This window comes from Thunnus thynnus, chromosome 1, assembly GCF_963924715.1.
Source record: "Thunnus thynnus chromosome 1, fThuThy2.1, whole genome shotgun sequence".
NCBI classification, from domain to species: Eukaryota; Metazoa; Chordata; class Actinopteri; order Scombriformes; family Scombridae; genus Thunnus; species Thunnus thynnus.
In genome coordinates, this window is record NC_089517.1 from 10,001,386 (window position 1) to 10,019,626 (window position 18,241).

General features: G+C 40.2%; 1 protein-coding gene across 10 annotated transcripts in view; it reads right to left on the reverse strand.

Annotated features, from left to right (window-relative positions):
- The window catches only part of neo1a (neogenin 1a), a 161,886-nt gene that overhangs the window by 54,011 nt on the left and 89,634 nt on the right, over positions 1-18,241 (reverse strand). For all 10 annotated transcript variants that reach the window (XM_067580379.1, XM_067580308.1, XM_067580625.1 and 7 more), the window contains exon 5: positions 7,176-7,312. In XM_067580379.1, coding sequence (XP_067436480.1) covers positions 7,176-7,312 — 137 coding nt within the window. The remainder of the gene's footprint in view (positions 1-7,175; positions 7,313-18,241) is intronic.

The following is an 18,241-nucleotide window of genomic DNA, read 5'->3' on the forward strand; positions in this document are numbered from 1 at the left end:
AATGCAGACTTACACTGACTCCAGTGAACTACTAAAAGAGGGCCACAAAAAGGTCATGTGAGTGTCTTACTGTGAGCTTGTTAAAACAAAAATCCTTTGGGTTCCTAAAGGGATTCTCAGCAGCGTACCTCACTTAAAGATTCACTAGTAGCCAGGAATATATTGAATAGAGATATACTGAGGGGGGAAAAAAAGTCAAGGCTTCATCTTTTGATACTGATAAAAAAAATGGTGAAACATCAAAGTCAAAGAGCTGAAGAAAACAGTTATTTCAATTGGCGTATTTTTGGCTTGCTGGGATAAAACAAAACTTAATGACTTTTGGAAATACAATCCCAACAATTAAGCAGCAGCAGCAGCAATCTATTAAAGCCTATTCTAAGACTGTAGAAGCAAAAGGGTCTAAATATGAAAGACATTTCACAACTCTGTTAGACTGGATGGAGTCTAGGTAGCTTCATAAAATTAAGCAATCGCTGTTGGACAGTCATGGTTTACTCTGAGGGCAAGTGGAGCTTGGACTGCGCTAATTACCCATCCTGCTCTTCCAAAGATAACAGCTTTACTCTTAATCCTGGCCAAGACAAACAGCTTCAGCAGGGAAGATGCTTGGTGCTTTCTTTCCTAGTCATTGAGCAGAAAATAATGTCCCGTTAGTGGCAGAGTCTTAGAGAGGGTGTTCAATCTTTGGATGTTTTTGTGCTCTAAAATTACAACACTTGAGTCAAAGCAAAGATCTTAGATTATCCATGAAATGCTGGTGGAAAAAAAAGCTTGCCTGATGGTTTAGTAACGGCTTTTAGAGGAGTTCAAGGAGCTTCCTCTACTCCAGTACTGTCTTTACAGAGCATGAAAGATTGCCAATAAAAGATCTAAAGCGGTATTACTACTCAACATCCAATTGGAAGTGAAGTGTAAACAAAACTGTAAAACTGTGCTGTAAAATGTTACTTTAAAACGTGCCATCAATGTCAGTTACTATATAAGAATACCTGGCTATTTGGTGCATTGTCTTGAGCAACCATTGGATGCCATGATTCATGTAAGCTTAATTATTAGCGATATTATTGTTAAAAGAAAGCTACTTTATTCCTAGAACTGTTTACTTTATGCTCATGCTGTAATAAAGCCGGTATATAGTGGGCTCATTTCAGTAATGCTTGGGTAGACAAAGGTTCATCAATTGTTTTTAGTACTGATACAGCAGCAGTTTAGGATTTATATCCTTGTGTTATGTAAAGAAAATGGGGGGAAACAGATTTGTACTTTAAAGGCTTCATATGGATGCAACATTTCTCTTGAGGTTTTAATCTTTTTGGCTATGAGGATGTTTCAACCTAATAAGAAACAACAGAAATCATGTCCAGAATCTAAATGGAGAGAGAATTGACACCAAACAGTGTGGTGATGACACTGTTGTTCGCTTTTTTTTTGATTGTTTTTTGCCTTTTTTCAAAAGATGAGCAGCAGAAAGGTGACAGGAAATGAGGGAGAAAGGGAGGGGGGGTGACATGCAACAATGGTCCCCACCAGAATTGAAAGGAGGATGTTGCAATCACAGCGTATAGTGGTTCAACACTACGCTACCAACAACATTGTGTGCGCTTATTGTGTTGGTGCCTGTCTTGGAGTCCTGCAGATATAGCTTTATCTGAAATAAATAGCAGACCTGATTCCAAAAACACATGAATGCAGACAGAAAAGAAAGGCCTGGATGAGAATCAGACAGACCTCCACACACCTCTCATCCCACCGGCAGAGATAACAACCCCCATGAATAAGGGAAAATGTGTGCGCCTGTGGGTGTAACTCCTTATCAGATTAGTGTGCTTTTAATAGTTAAATGGAAAGTTTCTTTTTTATTTCTATCAGAATATAACCTCTGAATATAACACCGGAGGGAGGGAGGGCAGGAAGACAGCGTGCCAAAGTAAAAACAGTTTAAAATATCCACCAGATTTGATCACATCCGTAATTCTTCCACACATCATTTGCAGTAAACTATTCCTGTCACTAGCTGGAAAAATACTTTGAACACAGTTCAAAAACAAATTCCCACTACAGTATTTTCATCTGATATGTTAGTAGACACAACACACTTTGACTTTTATTAAGTTACAGTCACCTGTTTCTTTTTTTGCCTGTTGGAACAATGTGAACTGCCCAAAGTACGTAGACGTGATATACGATAAATGACTCACTTTTTTTCAAACCACTTTTCTTGTAGCAAAAAGAGTAAAGGAGAAAAGTGGAACTGTGAGCTGAAATTGAGCATATCTAGGTTTTTTATGTTTCTGTCTATTTTTTTCTCCATTTCTGTAACAAGGCTATAACAATCCCGCTGTCCCTGGTTATAAATCTAGTGCCCTCAGCCTATAGGAAAGACATGAAACTTTTACAGGGTGCAGCGATTTCCTGCACGTGAGCGCAGCGCATGGAAAGAACAATTACGCTGATGACATGATAGCACGAGTCCATGATAGATGAGGGCCACTGACTCGGAGCCCCATAAAAGTGAAAACATACATGTTTGCGGAGAAACTATTTCTGTCCTGCATACAGACACGCCACACAGTCCAGGTCTGGGTGGTGCCCCCCAGTCACGCAAGACCATAATCAAAAGCCGCTGCCTCCTCTGGCCTCATTTATCCTCTTGCCAGCTCTAATAGAGGGTGAGATGTCACAGAGGAGAACACAAACTCACACATGAAAGTGTGTGCCTGTTGGGGCCTATAGATGTGATGCGAGTGGAAGGGTGATCCGAACGTTACATTTTGTGGTTCTTCAAAACTACCTGCCTTGAGTTTTTGCCATTGGCTTCACTATAACACAAGTATTGTGGTTGTATCTTCACAAATAAAAGCTCTAATCCTCTTTATCTCATTGGCATAGGAAAATATGGCACACACCACTCTTGGATACCTACTGTCAATTCTGACAGATGCTGACATGGTCTGTAAATATGCATCATTTCACTCTGCAAAGAGCTATCCTTATTTGTTCAGTTGTTTGGTCTGTAGATATAAGCTTCACTGTGAACATAGGAACAAACTACACTGTTTTGATATCGTGGAGTTTGGGCAGTTGAGCTATACATGTGCTATTGTTTGCTAGAAAGCTCTGCCAGGGTGAATTTTTGAAAGAGACTCATAGCGTCACTTTTCTATCCAGACCTTTATCGGAGCTCTGCTTTAATGTGAAACAGGAACATGCTGAGTGTAAATTCTCAAAGCTTGTAAAAAAAAAAATCTGACATACTCAGTGTAGTTTGTATCAGCAGGGGTCACTGCAAGGGTACTTAGAAACTGGGTTTTCCTGAAGTGTAAATGCAGTAGTATTTCTGGAGAACTGTTTTCCCCCTCTGCATTATCGCTGCAGGCTATTAGAGCTGATAGTTATCAGATTCTTCCAGAGATTTTACTGGATTGAACTTTTCTTCTTTTCTTGATTCTTAATAGAATTAAATACAATACCATGGCATGTATCAGAAATACTGATTAAATCAAGTAAGACTAAAGAGTGCATTCGGTGGGGACTATTTTCAGCCGTAGATTTGGTGAGCTTGTGAGTATTAAATGCCACAGGATGGTTGAACTGTAATGTTGAGCTGAGCAAATAAAGAATAAAGAAAGATATCACCCAGTACAACAGTTTTGCTCATCTTTGTGTTTTTGGATGGAGGTCAGAGTAAGCTGTATAAAACTTTGGCTACATGGGCAACACTTATTAATAAGATCAATACATGGTTTGTTTTGGTCTTTCCGCAGAATTTCTTGCAAATAGGAAAAATGATCACCAGTCTCATCCTCTAAGAACATACGTACCATAAGGTATTTGATTGAAAATAAATGTCTAATTGCCAAAAATACCCTTTGAATGTGCAGTAACAACCAAGTTCAATTAACTGAAGAGCCACTATAGACAGATACAATGTTTGAATAACGGTTGAAAATTAAAACATACACACATTTGCTGCATATGTGGGACTCAGTAATTTCAAGCTCATGTGCTGGACAGTATGGACGATATAGAACAACACCCACCCTCTGCTGTGTTTTGTATATAGATTTTAAAAATTGATGCTGAATTTTGAAAGGTTGTATTTCATTTGTTGTACCATTTTTGATTTTTGAAAAGAACTCAGGCAGGAAACCTTCGCTGCATTGTTACGCCTTCGTGCTTTACAGAGCTCTGTGAATATAAAACAGAGTTTATGCACTCTAAAGGCCTGCTTTATCCATCACAGTGTGCAACAAATACAGGTGTATAGAATAAGTGCATAATTGACCCTCTGTGGCATCATTATGAATATGTGGCTGTGTGTGTGTGTGTATCTGTGTGTGTGTGTGTGTGTTTGTGTGTGTGTGTGTGTGTGTGTGCATACACCTGCTGCAGCCCCTATGCATCTCCTCTTTCCGCAGATGAGCGCCAGCTGCATCACAAACCCTCAAGCTATCTCCGGGCAAAACCTAACGGTGTTTTACCGTATCAAATCCCCGGCTTCTTTTAAGCACAAACTGTCCAGTGTTTATGAAAAGCCACTAGCCATACACACACAGTTCCTTGTTACTGCAGTAAAAGAGGCCCTAAGGTGTTTTAGAGGAAGTCAGTCATAGGAAAAATTGTTTTTTTGTAAGTATAGATTCATACCGCATTGATTCGTATGAGTTTCTTTTTACAAGCGTAACCACTTCTTTAGGGAATCAATTGACCTTTCAAGTGTCACTTCTGTTGTCAAGGGAGCAAATCAATGTCGCAATCTGGTTACTTCATGAATCTGTATAAAGCAAATGCAATTAGGCCCGTGTGTCTACAGCATGGGAACTAATCAAACAGTTTTATCGTATTACAATGACTGATGTCTTTCAACAATATTCCGGCGGCGCTGATCAATCCTCTACAGTCCTGTCACGTCGGGGGTGGAGGCCAGCAGGGGTCGGGTCGGAGACATGAAGGATTTCAGAGAGAATATAGCGGACAGAGTTGAAAACCGAAAAAAGGGTGAACTCAGATGTCCTCCTGCGACCTGATCCGATTTTCCATTACTGTCTACTTTAATCACAGTGAACGGCGGGAAATGATGAAAGGTGGTGGTGGAGGGGTGATGAGGAGATGAAGGGATTTGGGAAGAAAGGGATGGAGTCATAGCATGATGTGGCTGTGTGTGAAATGCAATGAAGTCGGGAATGAGCCTCAGGGTGTTTCTCCCTTTCTAAAAGTTATTTCACAACCAATCTTGTTGACTGGCTTCACCTGGGAGAGCGCACAAGCACATATGACCCATGTGTGTACATGTGTACTTGTCTCAACAACACAAGTCTAACAACACGGTAATTACAAGACAATTACAGTGGTTTTATCTGATCTGTGGAATATCAATGCAGTGACTTTACTTACTACATACAGTATCTGTTTATGATATTAAATATCTAGTGAATATCTGAAGCTGTGTCTAAGAAGGATCACCCATTGATGATTGCTGGAAGATATGATTTCCATTAACTACTTTATTTCCCACCATCATGAACTTATTAATTGGAAAGACGAGTGATGAGTCAAAGTTCATCTAGATGCTTTGAGTCAATTTCAGTTGCTGCTCATTTTTTGGTCAAAAAGTGTATTTTTCCTCAAATTTATTAAAAATGTATTGCTTTCTGTGGGACTTTTACCTTTGGTCACACCATACATTCTAGTTACATGTCTTTAGATTCTTCATGTTTCTTGTATTTTAAAGAGCAACACAAGCTTTTTATTATAAAACCATTTTTGCATTTGCGAATGAGGCTCTCACAAAGTGAGATGTTTGACAGTCAAGGTAGTAGCTTTTCATTCGGAAAGTGGTGGGGACATAAATTTGTTGTATTTCCTGCAATTCTACACAATATACTATGACTATATAGTGCTTTCTTGAACACGATGAAAGGTGAGCACAGCATTTTAAATGAAGTTTAACTCTGTACGGCAGCTTTAAATCAACACATATGTCTTCGTCTACCTCAACATGGCCCCATCTCTCTGTCCTGTTTCCCCTCCTATAATGCTTACATGGTCACCTCTTTCTCCTCTCTCTGCCTGGCCTCACTCTCTCTCTCTCTCTCTCTCCGACTGCCTCTATCTCTCTCTGATGTCTGTATGGACGGCCACTATGTAACACATTATCACTGACAACCATATTGCGGCTCTATAAGATAACATTACAGCTCACATTTGAAATGCTTACCTGGTCACCTCTTTCTCTGCCTGGCCTGGGCTCTGTCACTCTCTCTCTATGTCTGCCTCTATCTATCTCTCCCTGATGCCTGTACAGACTATGTAATATACTGTCACTGACAACTATATTTGTGTCTTGTACATGAGATAAATTGTTTTTTTTTTAAACAATTACATCAGAAGGATGTGCTCTTTGAGATAACATTACAGCTAATAGTGCAAATTCTCACCTGTTCAGCTGTGAAATAATGATGTTTTTACTTTCATGACTAAAAACATTGCTACTGTTCAGTCTCTATATCTTTCTCCTGCTGGCAAAATGTGCAGTTTGATTTTTCCTGTTATTCCTGGGAGGGGTGGGGTTATGTAAAATACCAGACATAAAAAGATAAAAACACTCCATAAGCTGCCTACTTAGCGCTGAGTGTGTTGTTCACTTTAAACGCTCCCTATATGTCTCCTTTTTGATAGTGTGCATCAAATCTGAACAGGTCTGGGTATTATAGTTGCATGCTTGTGCAGCTCTACATAGTTTGCATGCAAGAAATAACCCTTGTTTATTTCATTTCATACTAAATTGTCAGATGCTTTGTTTCAGGTCTGGGATATGAGCCCTTCAGCAATTTAATAAGCTCATTTCCAAACATAATCAGATGAAATGAGACTTTGAGAGTTCAATCAGACCTGAGTGACTCAGCTTTCCTCCAAGCACAAGTTTAGCCTGTAGAGTCATTTTGTACATAATTAACTGCACAAAATAAAGACACAGATACATTCTTAGATTGGCTGAAGATGATAGAATGGCTTCAATTATGTGGTAAGATTCATTGTTTAAATGTAGTGTTTGATTTGTGCTTCTGGTAGCGTTATGATTTTGTACCCTCATGAATTGTTTATGCTGTGTATCCTAGTTTGTGCATCCAGCCTGACAAAAGAAAGAAGACAGTGTGGCCAGTTGAGGGTACCTTGTATTGTGAGTTGGGCCTGGGCTTCGATGGTGGCGTTGGGATTGTCAGCCATGCAGGTGTAGACTCCGGCATCCCCTTCTGTGAGATTGAAAATCTGGAGACTGCCCCCTCCCAGCACCTCCACACGACCCTCACTGGAAGACAAAAGGAGAGAGAGAAATGTGGAAAAAGAACAAAGAAAAATAGTTAGATCTGATCTGAAAACTGGTCTTGCCCCCTGAATCTTTTATATAACAATATTAAAGGAGATCTCAGGCTATTGACCCCTTCACAACATTCAGGATAGAGTTGAGCTTAAACCTCTTTTTTTCATCAAACTTGTAAAATATGTAAAAACTCATTTCAGCCCTATTTCAATGAAGCGTATTCTTCTCCCACCCATACAGATCAATGAGTGGTTGCAGCCTCTGGAGCTATTCTCCCACTGTCTAAAAGGTTGACTCCCTTCCTCGGTCTCTTCTTACCAACTTTCTGAAAAAAAATATGTTAAATCCTGAGTCAACTGCCCTGAAACTAACACAGCACGCTGCAAATCTTCTCAACGATCACGATTTAGAACCCGTCTGGATTTTGGAGATTTGGTAATATAACTTTCACAGAGAAATAAAATATTACATTATGTGATCCTCCTTGTAGTGGAATCCGATGTAACATATTTTGTGTTATATCAAGTTGTACTGTATAGAGACAGATGTCATAATGTTTTATTTTGTGGGTATCAGTTTACATTACACATCAGAGCGCGAGTCTTACTGAGGCTACAGCTGGGGCTCGTAGTTTGTATGATGTCGACTGCTGAAGTTACGTTGCCTTAACAAATGTTTTCATTTTCTTTCATCAGCTGCTGATTAACCGGGGTGACAGGCATCAACAGAAAAACAAATCTAACAACGAGGAAAAGTGATGGTACTATGCATTCTAGTGTTCATACTTCCAATAAATATTTATCCCCCTCCCAGTTAAAATCATTATAAACATTTCATGTAAAGATTAATGTGCATCCTGAAAACATACAGGAGCAGGAGATATAAGTAGCTCATTGAAAACAGAATAACATGAGTTAACACAGCATCAGAGTCATCAGGCGTTTCAGACTGAGCAATGTTAAATATTTATTATTCTAAACTATTTACGCCTAATCCAAAAATACAACTTTGCATCTGTTTGTATAGCCTCTCTTTGAAGCTGTGACCCTCCTCCATTTTAAACAGTCCCGACTCTGATTTTCCCAATAGGCCCGGAGGGAAGCAGTCTGTGGCAAAGCTCTGTCTTGATTCAACAACCACTGGAGCATGAGAGTAGGAGGAGGCTGAGAGGAAAGAAAACAGAAATCAATAGCTTACAGAGAGAACTCTGCATTCGAAAAGAGAGACACAGAGCGAAAGAGAGAGAGAGAGAGACGGAGAAAAGAAGGAGCAGCGGGTCAGCTGCAGAAGATAAAAATCCAAAGAGGGCCACAGCGAGAAAGATGCAACTGAGGGGAGTAAGATCAGTACATAATGGCTTTGGCACAGAGGAGTGGGGGATACATGCAGAGGTAAAGAGTACATGGAGGAAAACAACCCTATGCTGCAGGTTGATTTAGTTTTAAACTGCTGACTAGCTAAGGCTTCCACTCGAGCTTCTTCTTCTTCTCCTCTCTCCCTGACTGGTCCTGGGTTTTGGCAGTGTTGGCCTTTGAGACCATCTGCTTGTCTGTCTGTGCTGGAGTGGAGCATTCGAGTGGCACTCGACCTGCTGTCACCAAAATGACATCAATGCTTTGCTTGTGCTGTCGGAATAAAATAGACCATTAACTCCTGCACTAGCCACAATCATACAAAATTATTATAGGCAGCTAAGACTGCAGTTTAAGGGTAGCGAGGCTCGCTCTCTTTTAACAATGACACTTTAGTGCCTGACAAATATGCAAAAATGATTTTCGGTTCTCTTTCTGCAATAATAGTAGTGGTCAGGCTACGTTCAGACTGACATTAGCCCAAAGCGAACATGACCTCATCCAGCCAATCACATAGATGCACACGCACATTCCTGGTGGAGTGCTTTAACATGAACGCCGCCTCATTTCTACTGTTCACCTCGCGATTATTGTGACAAGAGATAAATTAGTTGCCACCATGATAACTTGAGTATTACTTTAAATGCATAATCCGTTACTGGACCTCTTGGATTGTATTTGATTGTGTCACCGGTACCTAGCGAACGCACCCCCACCTGCACTGTTTTCATTCTGAATACCCACGAACATCACTCTCACACACAAAGCCTCTGTTTGAAGCTGGATGATTAACATGATGTTTCAACCTGTATTTGACCTATCTAAGCAAAGCTGCATGCAAATTTTAGCCAAATATAACAAAATTATAAGTCATTGCTCAACCACAATGGAAACAAAGTGGAAATGTGTTGCTGCTGAAAGTGGAATTAGTAAGAATAGTAAAATTTGCATGTTATTCCTAGTAGTTGCTGTTCACATAAGACCAAGATTGCAACTGCACTTCTCAATGTATGATTTCTGTACTTTATTTGTTTGCTACTCACATTCTACAATAAGATTTTAGACCTCTTAGACTAAAGATATCAGACATTTTGGTTAAAATTGTTACCAAAGTCTACTGCAGTAAAAATATTTAAATTCATTAATAATCATATGCTACTTCCATAGTTATCTTTTGTAGTCTTTTTTATCCAAGCAGTATGAGGCCAAAAGAGCGACGTTGACCCACTTAGACTGACGGGAAACACGAGTTAATCCCCGGTCACTACATCAATCTAAAAAGCATATTAAATAGCACCCTGGGCCCATTTTGACAGCTGTAAATTGTTTAAAGGGGACCCATTTCTATCACTATATTTTTATTCTGGGACTCCATCAGACTAGCTTTGCATAATTCACAATTCAAAAAAAAAATTTATCTTATACTGGCCCCTTATGCAGCCCCTCAGTTCTGCCTCTGTCTCTTAACAGGCAGTCTTAGCCGAGGGGCAGCCGTATCAGAGTCATGTTAAGTTACCGCTGATGCGAACCCAACATTTACTGATTTCACATTAAACGCTTTTACATGACTAAATAAACAGAGACTTTTATGGTGAAGAATTTACAGGAAATGAAACGTATTCCTCACCGAATTAACAGAGCTTTGTTAGCGGTGCCAAAAAAATTGTCGACGCAACAAGATATGGAGACATTTGGAGTTCTTTGTTCAGCAGATCAGTCAGAAATAATGCAGGAAGGAATAGTAGAAGCAGAAACAGCCACAATGATGATGATGTTTGATGAAAAGCTGCAGACAACCAGCACACCTCCAACATGTACACTACTCATTTTAGTTTGTTGGGCTGTGTAATGAAGTTGCTGCTTTTTGCTCACAGGGATAACTTCTACATACGTTTCTCTCATTATCTGACACTTTGGCCACGTTGTTACATTATATATATATGACTGAAAATAAGGTAAAGCATAATAGGTCCCCTTTGATAAAGAAAACACACAGTAAACTATGGCACTCAGCAGAAAGCCTTACAGAGAACGCCTGGGTCTTCACAGTGGGAGGTTTTCATAACAAAGGGTGACGCCTTCTCTAAGACTGCAGAACATAACACAGAACCAAAATGCCAAATGTCTTGCTGTACATTGATTACTTCCCTGTGCATGTGAGACAGTATGGCTGACTCTGCTGGGAGGCCCTGCATGTTCTGAAAGCACTGAAAAATGTCCCTGAGTTCGCTGTGCCCAGCATTCCTGCAGATAGTCTCACCAGGACAACTATTCAGACTCTTTGCCTTTAGTGCTGCAAGCACCATAAAGGGCATTGACAGCTTCCTCTTATATTTGTAAGGAAACATACTGTACAGTACATATCAAACCACCAGGCAATTTCTCATTCTGTTTAGAGCAGGTCAATCTTTAGTACCAACTGCGACAGCTAAAGTGAGCTGTAGACCGAGGAATGTGTTACTCTTTATAGACCATGAGGGAGGGAGACAAAATGAATTGGCTTGAGTGGAATGGGTTGAAGACACCTTGTGCTACTGTGAGCGAGCTCTTTACTTGTGGCTATTAAAAATAAGACAAGGTGCCTGTTGCAAGTCTCTGACATCTCGCGCATTAGCTGCTAGTCCTTGGTGGGAGATGATGGTAAGTGAGGCTCTAATTAAAACTGCATTATACATATTCACCTTCAAAGAGCTGTAAATTAGCTCGCTATTTGCACTGTCATTTTTTATCTTGTTACAAAACAGCAGACACACGTGCTTACCCACACACACATAAGAAGTGTGAAGACCATGGTGTAAATACGTCAGGAAGACTAGGTGCAATGATGTTAATTGGCCTCACTCGCTCCACCAGCTTTTGTGTCAGTGTTTTTACTAATTCCACTTTTAGCAGCAACAAATTTCCACTTTGTTTCCATTGTGGTTGAGTAATGACTTAGCATCTTGTTATATTAAGCTAAAATTTGAGAAACACTCAGATATGAATCCGTCAAATATAGTTTACCAATCAAAAAATTGTATCAACTTTCCCCCAACATAACACTTAAAAACAACATCAATTCAGTTAAGAATGTTAGAAACAACAACAACATCCTCCTCCTGCTCCTCTCTCATGTGTAACTGGTCCAGAAAAGGTGTTAAGAATTTCCTGTCAACATGTAGACGTCTCTAACACAATCTTGTCTCCTGTTCTGCCATTCAGTTTTGAAGGCAGCGGCAGGCACAGAGACTTCAGAGAAGGGCTTGGGGGGGTGAGGAAGAGCGGGGGGGGAGGAGGGGGGGACGCATTTGGTATGTGTGAGTGGTGACTCAGCCTTCCGTAACATCGACTGGTGGCAAGGTCAGTACACCTGGGCGAGGGGAAGCTGCAGATAGCTGAGGAACTGTAAGTATGTGTGTATGTTGATGGAGGGAGTGCAATGTGCTGTCACAGAGCAATCAATGGTGCTGTGACAGTGGTTGGGCATGGCTCATGCAATCTGCAGCACAAGGGGGAGCCAGGTGGAATCACAACTGTCACAACAACAACAAAAAAAGGGGGAATTCATTATTAATGGATAGAGTGGCAATCTCTAAACTTTCTTTGTTTGGCCTCTCTTTCCTCTCATTTTCCTCTGTTCAGACTTCATTTCTGTTTTCACTTCTCATTTTCCTGCTCTCTCTCCTTCTTCCTCCTTATCCCCCCCTCCATGGTTTCAAACCATCTCTCTCTCTCTCTCTCTCTCTCCGCCACCATGAATGCCAACTATTGTGCTGTCGGAGGTGTTGTTGGCTCAAAGTGAACGCGTATTGAACTTCCCCCTTTTGACCAGAACATAATCATAACAGTTCCATGAATTTCAATCATGTTCAAGGTGTGAAGACAGCAGTGGGTTTTCATTTTACAGCCATGGAAGGCAGAGAGCATGATTAGAATGATTTGTCCTGCTTCCAACACAAAGCATTTTGTTCTTCGTTTCTGTTGAGATAGGAGCTATGGTGTACGGAGAAACAAATGAATAAAAAATAAAAAAGGAAGAGAGAAGTCAAACTAAGGAAATGAATGAATGAATAAACAAATACAGATTAATGTGAGAAACTACCTGGAGCCAGCAGCACAGGCTGGGGCTTCTCAAGTGACTCAGCCATGAAAATGTTTTTGTTTTCCTCTGGCTCATAATGGAAAGCCGCAGGGCCCTCGAGACAAAAACAACTCTTGCATACCTGACTTTATTTGCTTTTTTCCTCCCCCCCCCCCAACCAGGGTCCCCAAGAATAAACTGATCTTTTGATTAGTGCATATTACAATGAAGCCTGCAGCCTATAACTCGCATTATACACTTTTAGATAGCTCTGGTGGGCACTCCGGGGAGCTGGAAGCCCCATGAAACCTGTGTGTGCCCCACGGTGCGTCTCGTCTACAAAACTCCAGGGCTCCACCAGATCATAAAGCCCTTAAACGTGACAAAAACCCACATAACATCTGCTGGAAAGCCACAGCGAAGCAGTGAATGAGAGTCGTATTATGCTGTGTGAAACAATCTGCGGGCCCCAGCCATCAGTGAATAAAGGCCCATATCAACTAATGATGTGCAACTGTGCACAGTTTTAGCTTGTAGAAGTAAATTACAGCATGTGCATAAGTAGATGACAGATGCAGATATACAAGACTTTTTTTTTGGGGACCTATTCTTGGTGTTCAAAAACAGACAAAAAACAACTGAGTGTAAATCCCGCTGACGACGACTAGTAACTGACGTATTCCTCTTATCCACAAATCCTACTTGATAGTAAACATAACGTTTTTGAACCGACTACAAAGCAAGAATAACAGATGATAAGACAATAAAACACACTTTGAAGAGATTCATTTTGATTGTGTGTATGTATTTGTGATGAGATCCTAAAAGGAGATTTCCCATGCTCCACTAGCAGACAACCGTGTTGCTTGTCTTGTTTTCTCAGTCCCACATGCCAGCGAAACCACTCCATTACCTTATCCTACTCCACTGCTGCCAACTATCATTTCTGAAGAAATTTGACTTCTTAAGCAGAACTCTAACCATATGGGTCTCCTGAGTATCTGAAAGAATGTAGTATACTGGCTACTTTCAATAAAAAAAAAGTAGAGCAGAAGAGTTGTGTTTTCTTTTCACATAGATCAGGAGTTTTTGCTTGATTTGGTTTGATTTCTGTCTGTTAAATAATATAAAACCTTGAGTGCTAATTTTTTTTTTAACATAAATGCCACACTAACTTTTAGATGATTAGAAAATATATGTTTCTTCATTACATCTCATTAACAATAAGCTAAGCAGAAGACATTGTGTTCTGTGGTCTGGGAAGAATCGATGCTTTCCAATGACTGATGAATCTAAAACACCTCTAAGAACTCTCTCGTTTACTGTTGTTGGACGAGCAAGAGTTCAGCATGAGGCGGACGTTAGCCATTAACCTCACTAATAGTTACTCTGAAGCGAGGCGAGGGAAAATCATAGGCCATTAACACTGATAGGTTGTATCTCCGACAGGCATCTTTTGAGAGGCTGAAAGTTCCAGTTGCAAAACCAGTGTTTTTTATTGTAGCGGCGGCAATTCTCTGGGCTGTTTTATAACAACATGTAAAGAGCAGAATGGTGCCGAATGTCTGAATACTAGCTTGAGAACAGACACTAAGAATTAAAAAAAAAAAACAAAAAAAAAAACACATGGTGTGGGTGTTAACGATGTAACCGCACTTAAATGGATGTGGAGAACAAAGCGGGTCAAAGTTCTGACTGTCACTTTTCAACTTCACTCAAAATGCAGACAATTACAGATGATTGCATCTGAAGGATTGTTAGCTTAGATGAAAATGGCAGCTGCACTTGCACAGCTATTTTTACAGAAGAAAGAGACAATTCTACTGTGAATACAGTCTGCAAAATTGCCAAACTATTATAAAAGCGCTTTTAGTTAACATGCCACATTGTAATTGTTCATCTAGAATTACGACTGTAAAATTTCCATTGTGAATTAGCAAATTAACAGCAATATATGACATTTAAATTATAATCCACATTTTATATACAGTATTCTGTATGTCCAGCATAAAACAATAGCCATTCAATGCATTTGCATGTATAATATGTAAAAGCCAGTGCGTGAGTTCATTTTAAAGTAATGTAGAAGACAACAACAGGTGGTGGACGTCATCAACTGGGACTAAAAATCTTCACATTTACTTTAAATTAGCAGAAAACAGCATTTCAAGACCATCTTGCTTCTTTAATAATGTTTTTTTTTTCTTCTGAAATAGGACATTAGGACATGCTGCCGAGAGGGACCGTTCAAGAGTATTATCTAAAGGAATCTCACACAGGTTCACATCCTATCATATATGGTTCTATAAGAGATCAAACTAGCAGGTTTCTGATTTAAAAAAAAACACTTAACATTCCTGGATTCTTACATCATATACTGTATACGGCATATCCTGTACATAACTGTGAAGTTCTTTGGATGAAAATGCTACATAAATGCAGTCCATTTACCATACACTAATGTATGGTGAACAAGGTAAAAAGCCATTTTTCATGTCCTTGATGTGCTTCCTGCTCCCCTGCCAGCCCACTAAAATAAAGACTTCCCATGTACGCAAGTGTATCTATACATCTGTGTGTGTGTGTGTTTCTATTCATTTTCCCTCTCCCACTCAGAATACAGCCGAGCGAATAAGCTGATGTGTGTGCGTTTGCGTGCGAGACATAAGAGTGAGAGGGTTATACTGCAGTCCGGTAATAGTCCAATTTCAAACAAATTTCCCCACACCATGCTTCTCTCTTCATACACAAGTAAATGCCATATACACAATCATATTTAAATGAAGGCGAGGAGACAAAGAGGAGAGGAGACGGATGGCTCGGAGGCTTTGGAAGGAGGTTGATTTACATGCTCTGTCAATCCCCTGTTGCTGGCCGACATGCATAATTCATCCATTTCATTGACTGCTGGGGAATTCTATTAGGTGATAGAGTGATACTCCCAAGAACAAAAGATGACTGTCCTTTTCATGAGTGTCATCAGGACCAGTATGCATGAGAAATCTAAAGGCCTATTCTATCTGGGCTTGCTGGCACCTGGGGGATGCTATCGATGTCACGCAGGGGCATTTGTTAAGGAATCTGTTCTCAACATGTTGATCGAACAGCTTCAAGTGTAACATATTCTGTCGTGGTGTTTGCTGGGCTTAATCAGAATGAATGGTGAGCTTGGTGTCCTTGGCAATAGACTCGCCCTGAGCCTGAATGAATTTGGCGCTAGGATCAAGACACTGGTGAATACATTGACAGCATGTTAGAATAAGCCATAGTCTAGCAGGTATCACAATATCAATCTTTCATTCGAGACACTGTGTGCAGAAACCTCAGTTAAATAATATCGACAGTCTCACAACAGAGTATGATAAGATATTCTCATTCGGTACAAACCCCTGCTATGAAAATCTGTATATACTTATCGAAAAAGGCATCTGCTTTGTCACATTTGTCAATTTAAAAAAAAAACGATACACTTCTATCATAATTGGTTTGGGGGTTGGGGGTTATATTCATGTACAGATTTAATATCGGGATCATACGACACAATATCAGCACAAACCGACAGATGCGGGGCGCCGGGAATGAAAATGAGTGTCATAGTGGATGGCAACTGACTCAGAAGGAGCACAATGGACGTTAGTTTTTAGCTTTATTGCGTTTTTATCCTCGACAATTTAATTGTATTTCAGAACTGGGTTATTGCAGTCTTGTATTTACCTTTATTGTTGTGAAATCTATCTATCTAGCATCTGGAACGCCTCACAAATCCCAACAAACATATCATATTATTTTGCCTTTTTTTTGCCTAGTATGCCATTTTCTACAACATGTCATCTGATGTTGACCCATGAGTGCACCCGAACGTAAACACAGAGAAATTATGTTGTATTTCATGCAAGTGAAGCTGTAACCACCTGACAACCAACCTCAGGTCAGGAGTATTATACCAAATTAATCAGACCTATATACTGTTTACACATGCTGCCCACGCACACTCTCACCCTCTTTCTAACCATTGAGAAAGGAAAGGAGAGAGCCCTCTTTCCCCTCAAGTGACGATGTTTTGCGTACATAAATATTCATTTTTTGTGCTGTCAGGTTGAACAGTGAAGTTGGTCCCTGGAACCTTCTTCCTGCAAATAAAGCAAGTTGTGAAAGTCGGCGTGGTAGGATTGGTCATCCAACAAAAAGACTGCTATTCAATTCAATTCAATTTTATTTATATAGCACCAAATCATAAAAACAAGTTATCTCAGGGCACTTTTCACATAAAGCAGTCTCTCAGTCAAGTCACAGAAAGAATTCATAACTATGATTAAAAAAAAGTGTGATAATCTGACACGGTGACCATCTCGATCCAGGCATTATGGGCTCTTAAGAGACAGATACAGTAACTCAACAAAGAGAAATCTACTGAGTGTTAGACAACCACCTGTTCTAAATTTCCATTTCAGGACTTTTCTTCTGTCACCATCTGTCATCACAGACATCAAAGAGTTATAACTGCAGCACGTGAAGTTCACGTGCTCTACGTGGCAATATGGACAGGTGATATAAAAACAGCGGCGATGCCTGTCTTCTGAAACGTTATGAATAACATACTAATGACACTCTTCAAAGACTCTTCAAAAACCTTTATATGACACATTATGAAGGATTCCACTGTGTCTTTAAAGGTATCCTAAAGTACCTCTAAAGAAAATGTCAGCTAGTGGAGCAAATAATAAATAATTACTGGAGAGAATCAGACCAAGAATCAGTATTGTCTAAAAACCTACTGCACATGCTGCACTCATTTTGAATTACCAACATTATCTGAGTGGCTCTGGGTAAAACTTAGCTCTCCTCTATTGTGAACACAGACTGGAAGAGAGACAAAAAGAAAACAAGATATATGACGAAGTTGAAGCATCGGCGGCAGAAGCTCGATGTGATAATCCCCGCTGTCAGCGAGTCACCCCGCTTTCAAATTGGTAGCGTTGACACATCTTCATAAACTTTCATCTCGTATCTGCGGCTTCGGCGTCACCACTTTCAAGGCCTTATTTGTGCTGTGCTCCAAAGACCAATTAGAAACCCCCTTTGCAGATTCCACTTTCTCTCTCTCTCTCTCTCTCCCTTATACTGCACACCACGTCGAGTTTTTTAACTGACACATCTATCTTCTATCTCTCATGTAATGCCTGAGAGGGACAGGAGACTCTCAAGGAGAAAAAAAAAGAAAGTTCCACTACTTTTCTTCTTAATTGGTAATGTCGTACTGAAATCAAAAGAACAGTCTGGGTATTTGCCGCACGATCCGTTTCTGCTCTGAAGGCGGGAGCGTGGGGGTCCACTTCAGTATCGAAAAGACTTCCCCTGGTTGTTCAGATTTAAGCTTGCTAATTACCAGTGGAGACACCCTAGGGGGGCCCGGGTGTGCACGCTGGATGGTGTTTTGTAATTAATACAAGCTAGATTAATAATTACCTTTTTAGCCAGCTCCCACCGGAGGTCAGGGGTGCTCAC